The sequence below is a fragment of the Anomaloglossus baeobatrachus genome, chromosome 5 (genome assembly GCF_048569485.1).
Source record: "Anomaloglossus baeobatrachus isolate aAnoBae1 chromosome 5, aAnoBae1.hap1, whole genome shotgun sequence".
NCBI lineage: Eukaryota > Metazoa > Chordata > Amphibia > Anura > Aromobatidae > Anomaloglossus > Anomaloglossus baeobatrachus.
The window spans coordinates 575,070,342-575,082,983 of NC_134357.1; the positions used below are offsets into that span (position 1 = coordinate 575,070,342).

Genomic DNA, 12,642 nt, shown 5'->3' on the forward strand with positions numbered 1-12,642 from the left:
ACGGTATCATTGTATGTGTCAGGTTCCTATAAGGTGTCAGGACGTCACCGTCTATTTCTCCATGGAGGAGTGGGAGTATTTAGAAGGACACAAAGATCTGTACAAGGACGTCATGATGGAGGTTCCCCAGCCCCTCACATCACCAGGTAATAGACAGGACTAAATACACACGGCCTATAATTATCTGTATTTAAGGAATGAATTCAGTCCCTGTATGTGTCTCCTCCAGTTCTATCCAGTAAGAGGACAACACCAGAGAGATGTCCCCGTCCTCTTCTCCCACAGGACTGTAAACAAGAAGATCCCGATGTTCCTCAGGATGTGTTTCCTCCAGCTCTATCCTGTAAGAGATATCTACTCATGTACTTTCTGCACTAATTTGTGTTTACATTTTTAGACTTTCTGCTCTGGTTTTTTCAGCTGTGTTTTCTTTGCTTCTGCTTCTTCTGCTGTTTGTTTCTAGTGTCTTCTCTATGTTGTTATGAAGGCAACTCAAAGACCTTCAGAGGGTTCATGAATAACCTGTTTACCTGAAAATAAGACCTAGCCCGAAAATAAGCCCCAGCATGATTTTATGGTATTTTTGGAGAATGCTTGAAATATAAGCCCTAGTTACAGTCAGGGCCAGTGTTGGGAGGAGTCCAACTGCACAATTTCTCAGGAACACCACTCTCTTAGGGTCCTCCTCATCAGTTGTATTCTAAGGATGATTGTTTAAGGACCTTTGATGACTTCAGAGTCATGTGACATGATGTAACCAAAGGTCTCTTAATTGCAGGAGTTTAAACTGAACAGAAGACAGGCTGGCATGCAGCATTGGTACTAGGGGAAAGGGAGAGCAAACTGGATAATTTCACAGGGCTCCCATTCTCCTAGGGGCCCAGTATTTATATACCAATTACAGGACTGCTTAAGGACTTTTTTGACATCACATCATGTGAGCAAAGGTCTCTTAATTACAGAAGTCTAAAGCTGAAGAGGAGATTAGCGTGAGCACACACACACCAGCCTATTTTAACCAGCTTTGCCAAAATGGGCAGAGTTAGGGGTGCTTCACACACAGCGAGATCACTGCTGAGATCGCTGCTGAGTCGCGTTTTTTGTGACACAGCAGTGACCTCATTAGCGATCTCGCTGTGTGTGACACTAAGCAGTGATCTGGCCCCTGCTGTGAGATCGCTGCTCGTTACACACAGTCCTGGTTCGTTTTTTTATTGTTGCTCTCCCGCTGATAAGAACACATCGCTGTGTGTGACAGCGAGAGAGCAACAACCCTGAATGTGCAGGGAGCAGGAGCCGGCTTCTGGCAGCCTGCGGTAAGCTGTAACCAAGGTAAACATCGGGTAACCAAGGTGGTTACCCGATATTTACCTTCGTTACCAGCCTCCGCCGCTCTCACGCTGCCAGCGCCGGCTCCCAGCTCTCTCCACATGTGGCTGCAGTACACATCGGGTTAATTAACCCAATGTGTACTGTAGCTAGGAGTGCAAGGAGCCAGCGCTAAGCAGTGTGCGCGGCTCCCTGCTCTCTGCACATGTAGCTGCAGTACACATCGGGTAATTAACCCGATGTGTACTGTTGCTAGGAGAGCAGGGAGCCAGCGCTCAGTGTGCGCGACTCCCTGCTCTCTGCACATGTTGCAGCACAGCGACGCATGTCGTTATGATCGCTGCTTCGGCTGCTGTGTTTGACAGCTAAGCAGCGATCATAACAGTGACTTACAAGGTCGCTGTTACGTCACAAAATGGTGACGTAACAGCGACGTCGTTGTCGCTGTCGCTTAGTGTGAAGCCAGCCTTACAGCCGCACTTTGAAATGCAAAAGTTTTTAACTACTAAACAAGATGTAATAAAATTATTGCTTTAGAGAATGTGAACTACTGGCAAACTACCCTGGAAGGATTGGAGACACCTACAGAAGGAGATTTCACACCTAGACCCTGATTCATAAAAGCAATTATGACAGAATTCTGGCATAAATTACTTCAAAAGTTCTCAAAAAGTTTTGTGCAACACAGAGTTGTGAAAAAAAATTGTACAACTTTTGGAGGTTTCACGCCAAATTTAACCTGCTTTGTCAAAATGGGCAGAGCTTCGCCAGAAGAAGGGTGTGATGCCACCACTTCTCTAATTCATAACAAACTGCGGCGTTCCCTATAAAAGAAATCTCACTCCAATCTCTGACGTCATTTTTCAGTTTCCATCGCCGGTCTTGATAAATTGGAGCCCCAATGTTTATCTGCACAGACCACAAGACCCTGCTACCTGCTTTGGTTACAAAGACTAAGGATAGGCCATCAACGTTACAGTCCTGGAAAACCCTATTAAATATATGGCATCTGTCTATAACTATTTTATGTTCATCTCTTGAAAACAAATCTCTTTGAAATTGTCTACGTTATGGATCAATGTTACAAGGAGATTTTTGCAGGTTTTGCCAACTGTCATGGCGGCGTCAGGATCTGTGTAAATTATAGATTCTGGTACTCTGCATGTTAATTTCTCTGCTGTCTGTGAGCAGTGCAGGGAGATGCAGGCGTCTAATCACAGGCTTGAGCAGGCTAGTAAGAGTTATTCTCTACTGGGCTGCTTGTTAATGTCTTTGATCACATGCTGTAGAGGAGAAAGTATCTATCGCTCCCCTTCTGTATATGCTGGCTGGACTATCTCATTAATGCCAGCTATAGGTTACCTATACTGGTCTGGTCAGGTTTTGTGATCCAGACTTACGGGTGGTTGTTGTGCGCTATTATTGTGAGCTGTTGTGGAGTTAACCAGTTAACCTTTGTTGTCTTTTTCTTGCTGCCTTCCTGCTCTTGCATTTTTCCTTAGTCTCACACTGTATATTTCTGTGAGTTTACAATGTGTCCCGTCTGTCTTAATCTTTGTTTTTTTTCTGTCTAAAGACCCTGTCTCACACACAGATAAATCTTTGGCAGATCTGTGGTTGCAGTGAAATCATGGACATATTGTTCCATTTGTACACAGCCACAAACCTGGCACTGATTGTCCACAATTTCACTGCAACCACAGATCTGCCACAGATCTATCTGTGTGTGTGACAGGGCCTTTAATCTGTGTTTCCATCATATTCTTGCCCCTTCCTTCCCCGGGGGATAACAGATTAGATTTGATCAGGAGAATAGTAAGGCACGGGACTCCAGCATCTCCATCTTCAGGGGTAATCCAGCAGAACAGCTTAGGGTCCCCTAGTGTGAGGGACAGTATAGGAGCCCCTGTCCCTGATTATCCTGCAGTCACATTGTGATAATCAGATTATTTACTGTAGCACATTCCAGAGAACTGGTGTTACTAATGGGAGATCCGAATTAACGAAGATGTAACTCTTAAGCGGGCTTTACACGCTACAATATATTTAACGATGTGTTGGCGGGGTCACGTCGTAAGTGACGCACATCTGGCATCGTTAGTGATATTGTAGTGTGTAAAACCTACGTGCGATTGCGATTGAACGAATAAACGTTCATCGCATACATGTCGTTCAAAACCTAAAAATTGAACGTCGGGTTGTTCAATGTTCCCAAGGCAGCACACATCGCAGTGTGTGACACGCCGGGAATGATGAACTGCAGCTTACCTGCGTCCCACGGCTCCCGCCGGCTACGCGGAAGGAAGGAGGTGGGCGGGATGTTACGTCCCGCTCATCTCCGCCCCTCCGCTTCTATTGGATGGCTGCCATGTGACGTCGCTGTGACGCCGAACGTCCCTTCCACTCCAGGAAGTGGATGTTCGCCACCCACAGAGAGGTCGTATGGTAGGTAAGTACGTGTGACGGCAATTAATCGTTTGTGCAACACGGTCAACAAATTGAACGTGCCGCACATACGATGGGGGCGTGTCACATTGCATACGATATCGTATGCTTAATTGTAAGGTGTAAGCAGGCTTTAGATGTCAAAATTGGACAACAGATTCAGAATACATTTTTTCCTAATTTAATTTCTAATGTTATGGTTTAAAAAAATGTACTTTCAAGATAATATCATTAAAAACTAATAACATTGTGTTTATTTTTAGCAGATGACTATATCAGGAGTTCAGATGGACATCTAATATCTTCAGAATTTATAACAGATGATGAAAGTATCACACATGATACATGTGAAGAGCATGCTGTTGTCCCAGATATATCTCCAGTCCTTCCTCGGAAAGCTTTATCATCTGATCTTTTCAAACAAGTCCAAAATTCTGATTTATCACAGAATTGTAATCAAGATAAAAGTTACAGAAAGGATGGAGATCATGAAATGGCTCCTACAAGGGAGAAACCATTTTCATGTTCAAAATCTTGGAAATGTTTTACCAGGAAATCAAAGCTTGTTCACCATCAAAAAGTTCACACACATGAAAAGCCATTTTTATGTCAAGAATGTGGGAAATGTTTTATTAAGAAAGAACACCTTGTCAGACATCAGAAAATTCACACAGGAGAGAAGCCATTTTCATGTTCAGAATGTGGGAAATGTTTTATTCAGAAATCAGGCCTTATTAGACATCAGAAAATTCACACAGGGGAGAAGCCATTTTCATGTTCAGAATGTGGGAAATGTTTTATTCGGAAATCAGAACTTGTTGAACATCAAAGAATTCACACACTGGAGAAGCCATTTTCATGCTCAGAGTGTGGGAAATGTTTTATTCGGAAATCAGATCTTGTTTGGCATGAAAGATCTCACACAGGGGAAAAGCCATTTTCATGTTCAGAATGTGGGAAATGTTTTATTCAGAAGTCACACCTTTTTAGACATCAAAAACTTCACACGGGGGAGAAGCCATTTTCATGTTCAGAGTGTGAGAAATGTTTTATTTGGAAATCAGAACTTGCTCTGCATCAAAAATCTCATACAGGGGAAAAGCCGTTTTCATGTTCAGAGTGTGGGAAATGTTTTATTCGGAAATCAAACCTTGTTAGACATCAGGAAAATCACACAGGGGAGAAGCCATTTTCATGTTCAGAATGTGGGAAATGTTTTATTCGGAAATCAGTCCTTGTTGGGCATCAAAGATCTCACTCAGGAGAGAAACCATTTTCATGCCCAGAATGTGGGAAAAGTTTTACTAGGAAATCAGGTCTTGTTTACCATAAAAAAAATCACACAAAATAAACCATTTTTATGTTTTGAATGTGGAAAATGGAAATCTCAGAAATCAGATCTTGTTAAATATGTGAAGAAGCCGAACAGGGAAGGAACCTTTTTTATGTTGTGAGTAACTGAAATGTTTAACTGGTAAATCAAGTCTTGCCGACAATCTGAAAACCAAGGTGGAGGAGCCATTCTTGCTTTCAGAATTTTCCAAATATTTTTACCATTAATCAGGTCCTGTTGTCAGATGACTCACACAGGAGAAGCCATCATGATGTACCATAATTCAAATGGTTTTATCTAAACATTGGCTACAGTTGCTCAAGTAAGAATTGAATCTTTTTAAACTTATCTTATTTTTCGGACCATAAGATAAACCTAGGTTTTGAAGGAGGAATATAGGGGAAAAAAATTGAACCAAAAAATGTGGTCATGACACACTGTTATGGGGGGATCTGCTGCTGACACTATTACAAGGGTAATATCCCCCAGTTTCCAGCACGATGTGTTTGATGACTTTCCCTTTAACCCCTTCACGACCGGCCGATTTTTCGCTTTCCTTTTTTTTACGCCATTCTTCTGATAGACGTACTTTTTTTAGTTTTCAGTCAATATGGTCATGTGAAGTCTCATTTTTTGCGGAACGAGCTGTACTTATAAATGAAACCATAAGTTTTACCATATAGTATACTGGAAAACGGCAAAAAAAGTCCAAATGCAGAAAAATTGCAAAAAAAGTGCGGTAGCACTAGTGTTCACTATATAGTAAAACTGATGTGTTAATGTGATTCCTCAGGGCAGTGCGAGTTCTTAGACACCAAACATGTATAGGTTTACTTTTATATAAGGGGTTAAAAAAAATCAGAAGTTTGTCCGAAAAAAGTGGCGCATGTTTTATGCCATATTCTGTGACCCGTAGCGTTCTCATTTTTCGGGATCTATGGCTTAGTGATGGCTTATTTTTTGCGTCTCGAGCTGACGTTTTTAACTGTACCATTTTTGTGCAGATGCTTTGTTTTGATCGCCTGTAATTGCATTTTGCGCAAAAGTTGTGGTGACAAAAAAATGTCATTTTGGCGTTTGGAATTTTTTTGTCGCTACGTCGTCAGATTGGAGATAGTAACTCTGAAGTATATCACATTGTATATAATTGCATTTCAAAACTTGTTTTGTTAATAAATGCTTGTAAAATATATATTCTTCATTCCTGTCTTTCTCTATCTAATATATAAAGCTGAATGTGTGTGTGTGTGTGTGTGTGTGTGTGTGTGTTTGTGTGTGTGTGTGTGTGTGTTTGCACACTCACACGTCTGGACCCCGAGAGCGTCATAGGCTATGTTGTGATGTGAAATTTTAACCCCGTGCGTTCCAATTTACCATTCAATTTTGCCCCTATCTACATAATGGGGAAAAAGGGAATTTTCAATCACGAAATTTTGCACAGAAACCTCATGTGACCCAGGGAACGTCTTAGACTATGTTTTGACAGGAAAATGTAACCCCGCGCTTTACAGTTATTCTACAAAAAACATGGCTCCATTAAAGTAAACGGAGCCTGGAACTACAGGTTATTAGTAGGAGCTGTGATTGGTTGCTATAGGAACAAAGGACATTCAGAGTATAAGAAGCTTATATGTGAGGTAATAAGATGTCGGTGGGGAGACGGATAGAGAGAGACAGACAGAGACAGACAGGGAAAGAGACAGACAGGGAAAGAGACAGACAGAGACAAACGGTGAAAGAGACAGACAGAGACAGACGGTGAAAGAGACAGACCTGGAAAGAGACAGACCTGGAAAGAGACAGACCTGGAAAGAGACAGACCTGGAAAGAGACTGACCTGGAAAGATACAGACCGGGAAAGAGACAGATGGGGAAAGAGACAGACAGACATGCAGACAGGGACAGAGAGAGCCAGACAGGGAAGGATAAGACAACCAGAGAGACAGACAAAGATAGATGAGGAAAGACACAGACCTTGATAGAGACAGACGGGGAAAGAGACAGAGAAATAGAGACAGACAAGGAAAGAGACAGGCAGACAGGGAAAGAGACAGACAGGAAAAGACACAGACAAAGAGACTGGGAGACAGACGGGGAAAAAGACAGACCTGGGAAAGAGACAGACCTAGAAAGAGACAGATGGGGAAAGAAACAGAGATAGAGACAGACAAAAAAAGAGACAGACAGAGACAGGAAGATGGGGAACGAGACAGAACTAGAAAGAGACAGATGGAGCACATTACTTGGCCAATTTAGTTAAATCTGTGTGGAATATCTGTGGTGTTGAAATATATGTTGTGAAATGCCTCTATTAGCTTAGTTTTTGCCTTTTAATAATTACATTTCTATCTATTTGTTTTGTGGTTTTTGTGTGCAGAATACATGAATATATTTTTGTTAATACATTCTATTTTGTTAACAACAGTTATTAACCCGGGCGAAGGCGGGTAGTACAGCTAGTTGTTTATATGTGATGATTTTGCCACAGAATCTCTGGAGTTGAGACAGAGTTGTAGACATTTTGCACAAAAATAGTGAGGGGATGGAGGCGTGACTTGCCGATGCCAGAGTAGGACATGCACTTTCCCTGCTTCTCGCCTGCCCTGCTCCTACAGCCACATCTAGCAAAGCTTTTGTTGGCAAAAGCTTATGGGCAGAACCAAGAGGACTCCCAAACCTGGCACAGCAGCAAACAGAGCCCTGGCAGCTGCCATAGATCCAGCAGCACGCCGAGCTCCAGACACACCAGGTCCAAGATGGCGACGGTTGGCACACAGGCATGTCGCAGGAGGAGATGACTCCTAGCAATGCAGCTCTAAGGGGTATTTCTCACATAGCGAGATTGCTAGCGAGATCGCTGCTGAGTCACGGTTTTTGTGACGCACCAGTGACCTCATTAGCGATCTCGCTGTGTGTGACACTGAGCAGCGATCTGGCCCCTGCTGTGAAAGCCTGAGAGCGGTGGACGCTAGTAACCAAGGTAAATATTAGGTAACCAAGCAAAGAGCTTCGCTTGGTTACCCGATATTTACCTTGGTTACAGCTTACCGCAGGCTGCCAGACGCCGGTTCCCTGCTCCCTGCACATTCAGATCGTTGCTCTCTCGCTGTTAAACACAGCGATGTGTGCTTCACAGCGGGAGAGCAATGTCCAAAAAATGAACCAGCACTGTGTGTACCGAGCAGCGATTTCACAGCAGGGGCCAGATCGCTGCTCAGTGTCACATACAGCGAGATCCCTAATGAGGTCACTGATGCATCACAAAAACCGTGACTCAGCAGCGATCTTGCTAGCGATCTCGCTATGTGAGAAGTACCCCTAATAAAGCTGGAGTCAAACAGCGACGACGACGTCGCTGCTAAGTCGCCATTTTCACACGTAGCAGCGTCCTTGCCGTCGTCGTCGCTATGTGTGATATCTGACAACGATCAGACCCCTGCTGCGAGATCGCTGCTCGTACTTGAATGTCCCAGTTCTTTTTTTGATCGCTTCTATCTCGCTGCGCCTAATGAATCCTTGTGTTTGACACCGCAGCAACGACGATCGCGACGACGCTGAAGGCAGAGACATGGGCCTGGAGGTAGTGACATGGGCGTGACAGCGACACGTGTCGTTATGATCGCTGCTGCGTTGCTGCTTTTAAGTACATGTTTGACAGCTAAGTAGCGATCATATAATGACTTACAAGGTCGCTGTTGCGTCACAGAAAATGGTGACATAACAGCAACGTCGTTGTCGCTGTCATTGTGTGTGACTCCAGCTTAGGGTACCGTCACACTTTAGCAATGCTCCAGGGATCCCACCAGCGATCTGACCTGGTCAGGATCGCTGGTGCGTCACTGAATGGTCGCTGGTGAGCTGTCAATTAGGCAGATTTCACCAGCGACCAGTGACCAGCCCCCAGCCAGCAGCGACGCGTGGAAGCGATGCTGCGCTTGGTAACTAAGGTAAATATCGGGTAACCAAGCGCTTGGATACCCGATATTTACCTTGGTTACCAGCATACACCGCTTAGCGCTGGCTCCCTGCACTCGTAGCCAGAGTACACATCGGGTTAATAAGCACAGCGCTTTGCTTATTTACCTGATGTGTACTCTGGCTACATGTGCAGGGAGCCGGCACTGACAGCCTGAGAGCGGCGGACGCTAGTAACCAAGGTAAATATCGGGTAACCAAGCAAAGGGCTTCTTGGTTACCCGATATTTACCTTGGTTACAGCTTACCGCAGGCTGCCAGAAGCCGGCTCCCTGCTCCCTGCACATTCAGATCATTGCTCTCTCGCTGTCAAACACAGCAATGTGTGCCTCACAGCGGGAGAGCAACTTCCAAAAAATGAACCAGAGCAGTGTGTAACGAACAGCGATTTCACAGCAGGCGCCAGATCGCTGCTTAGTGTCACACACAGCGAGATCGCTAATGAGGTCACTGGTGGGTCACAAAAAACGTGACTCCGCAGCGATCTCGCTAGCGATCTCGCTATGTGTGAAGTACCCCTTAGTCACAGAAGGTGATGACTCATAGCAATGCAGCTATATCACAGCAGGAAGCCTCTGGGGACAACTCTGATGGTACAAATGAGATAAGACTTTCTGAGATAAGTAAATACCTGAAGTCACTCCCCACTAAGAAAGGCCTTGAGGGATTTGCCAGCAGGCTAGAGGAGTCCTACCAAAAAGAGCTCCATTCATTTAAAGTGGCAGTGACAGCCAGAGTAGAGGAGGTGGAGAAGTCCAAGGAGGGGGTGCTGAGGGAATTGCAGGCCCAAAGACAGGTTATCCTAAGCAACTCCTTAAAATTGGATGAGTTGGCTGCTGGGGTAGAAGCCTTGGAGAACCATAACCGGCGGAATAACCTCCGCATCAGAGACATCCTTGAGACAATCCGCACCCCTGAACTGGATGCTACTGTTCATAAATTATTTGCACAGATCCTAGGTGAGGAGGGGTTCAGCCCGATTGAACTGGACCGCATCCACAGGGCTCTAGGACCAAGACTACCTCCTGATTCCCGCCCCAGAGACGTCATTTGCCGGGTGCACTTTTTTAAAGCTAAGCAATCAATCATGGCCACAGCTAGACAGAAAGGGACTATCATTTTCATGGATTCCCACATTATGCTCCAGCCTGATCTAACCAGGCGCACCTTGAAACTAAGGAGAGCCCTCAAACCCCTCTTATTACTCCTAAAAGAGGACATACCGTATAAATGGGGTTTCCCCTTTCAACTAATCGCCTTCAAGGAGGGGAAGTCAGCGGTCATCCGAGGGCTGGGGGATCTTGCCAAGTTCCTTGGAACTTTCGATTTACCACAAGTGAAACTTCCAGATTGGCCTTCTGCCTCACAGCTTCCTATGGCTCCTCCCAGATGCTGACAGTACAATGACCCAATAAGAGATGCATGGGCCACAGGTGGAGACACTTAGGGCCCCTCCGTCGGGCCTTAACTTTCCATCTCTGTTCTGGGACTGACCTCCCCCACATGGATCTTTTTGGCAGAAGTTCCAAGGGGAGCAAGATAATACCTCATAAGGGTCTGCTGTATGTTTAAAGGCTTTAAGACTTGATATAATTGTGCCATATCTCATACAGTGGTGTTCTCTGCTGCAGGGAGTAACGCTATGGCACAATTGCTGTATATCGTTTTACATATGTTTAAAGCTAAGGGGATCTCCAGTGATGGTTTAGTTCATGACTTTGAAGGCTGTCTCTGGTCTTTTAAGGTAGAAGGCTCCAGTAGTCCTTCACATGCTCCATATGTGTTTTAGGATTAGCATAATTTGTTCTGTTTCAATTAGTTCTTGCACTATATTTAGTGTTATTGGTTGAGGCAGGGGGCGAAGAGTAACCGTTGCTGTTGGTTTCCTTTTTCCCCCCAGTGTCCGGCTGGTTGGCCTCCACCGATAACTATGGACATGGATAGAAGGGTTTTATACCCATGTTTTGTCTATTTTTCTTCTACTATCTCTTTTGCTACTCTCTCCCCCCCCACCTGCTTCCCCTCCCTCGTGTGGTGGTCGGCTAATACTTGTGTCCAATTGCTTGATGTTATAAGTCCAAATGAATGACTTAAAGTTTTTCTCCTTTAATGTTATGGGGCTTAATGTTCCAGAGAAACTTAGGCAAATTTTAAACTTTAGCAACAAGCAGAAAGTAGCTGTCCTAATGATACAGGAGACACATTTTCCTTTGGATTAGGTCCCCAAGATAGCCTCCAGACAGTACCCAACTTGGTTCCATAGTACCAATCCGGATGCCAAGTCCAGGGGAGTGTCAGTGGCCTTTCATAGAACATTTGTGCCAATAATACTAAAATCTCTAATTGACCCCCTTGGCAGATACATCTTTTTACAGGTCACCTGGAACCAACACAGGTTCGTGATTGCAAACATTTACAGCCTGAACTTTGGCCAGCGCAATTTTTATTCAGATTGCTTCAAGCTGCTCGATGACTTCACAGGTCTGTCTCAAGTGGTGTTAGTGGTGACCTGAATCTTTTATTGAATCCCGAAATGGATACCTCCTCAGGTAAGACATTTTACACTGACTCTTCCATACGGAGTCTTACAAAACAAATGTGAGACATGAGGCTGTTGAACGTTTGGAGGATCCTTCATCCAGAGGTTAAAGATTATAGTTTTCATTTTCTGGCTCACGCCGCTTATAGCCAGATTGATTACTTTTTAGTTTCCCACTCACTGCTGGATTTCCGGGTGGGAGCCGAGGTAGGGTCAATGTTCTGGTGAAATCATGCTCCAATATATTTCTCTATGCGCCTGGACCCCCAGAAGAGGCCCGGTCTATCATGGCGCTTAAACGAAAACTTGTTGCAGGACTCTATGTGCCTTGCAGATATTAAGCATGGTATTCAAAATTTCATCTCTGACCACAAGTGGGACCCTACTTCACCCTCAATAAAGTGGGAAGCTCTTAAGAGTGTCTTAAGGGGCATCCTTATATCTCACGGCTCGCGCCTTAAAAAGCTGAGATCCGAGGAGATTGACAGACTATCCGCCACCATCACTTATCTTGAGGCTCGCCATAAAAGTGATTCACTCTAGTCCACCTTGGCGCAATTATCCACGGCTCGACATGCTCTCCTAAAAATCCTGGACCAGAAGTCCTGCAGTTTTAGAGATAGAATTAGAAGTCGTTTCTACCAGCTGGGGGATAGGAGTGGTTAGTTCCTGTCAATGGTGTTACACCCCCAAAATCTGAACAACTACATCCCCTTTGTCAATGATTCCTCTGAGAGGAAGGTGTACAATACTCAGGATATTGCAGCCAGTTTCAGTTCCTATTACGAATCTCTGTATAATTTAAAAGGTCTTCTCCCCCAGCTGCAAGAGAAAATCAAATCATATATGCTGGCCCATAAGCTTCCCATGGTGCCAGACAAAGTAGTAGCGGGCTTAGAGGAGGAGTTCACTCTGGAGGAGGTGGCCGCTGTGATTAGAGACTCTTAATCAGGTAAAAGCCCAGGGCCTGACTGTTTTACCCCTGGCTTTTACAAATTATTTGTAGATTCATTAAGACCCC

General features: G+C 44.5%; 1 protein-coding gene across 1 annotated transcript; it reads left to right on the top strand.

Annotated features, from left to right (window-relative positions):
• Positions 1-242: 242 nt before the first annotated feature.
• LOC142312427 (uncharacterized) lies at positions 243-6,238 on the top strand. Its single transcript, XM_075351368.1, has 2 exons — positions 243-343; positions 4,038-6,238. Exon 2 carries the CDS (start codon positions 4,268-4,270, stop codon positions 5,123-5,125), a length of 858 nt encoding a protein of 285 aa, XP_075207483.1. The 5' UTR covers positions 243-343; positions 4,038-4,267; the 3' UTR covers positions 5,126-6,238.
• Positions 6,239-12,642: the final 6,404 nt, after the last annotated feature.

Excerpts from the sequence above, each read along its gene's own strand:
- LOC142312427 (XM_075351368.1), top strand. The coding sequence starts at position 4,268 with ATGGCTCCTACAAGGGAGAAACCATTTTCATGTTCAAAATCTTGGAAA.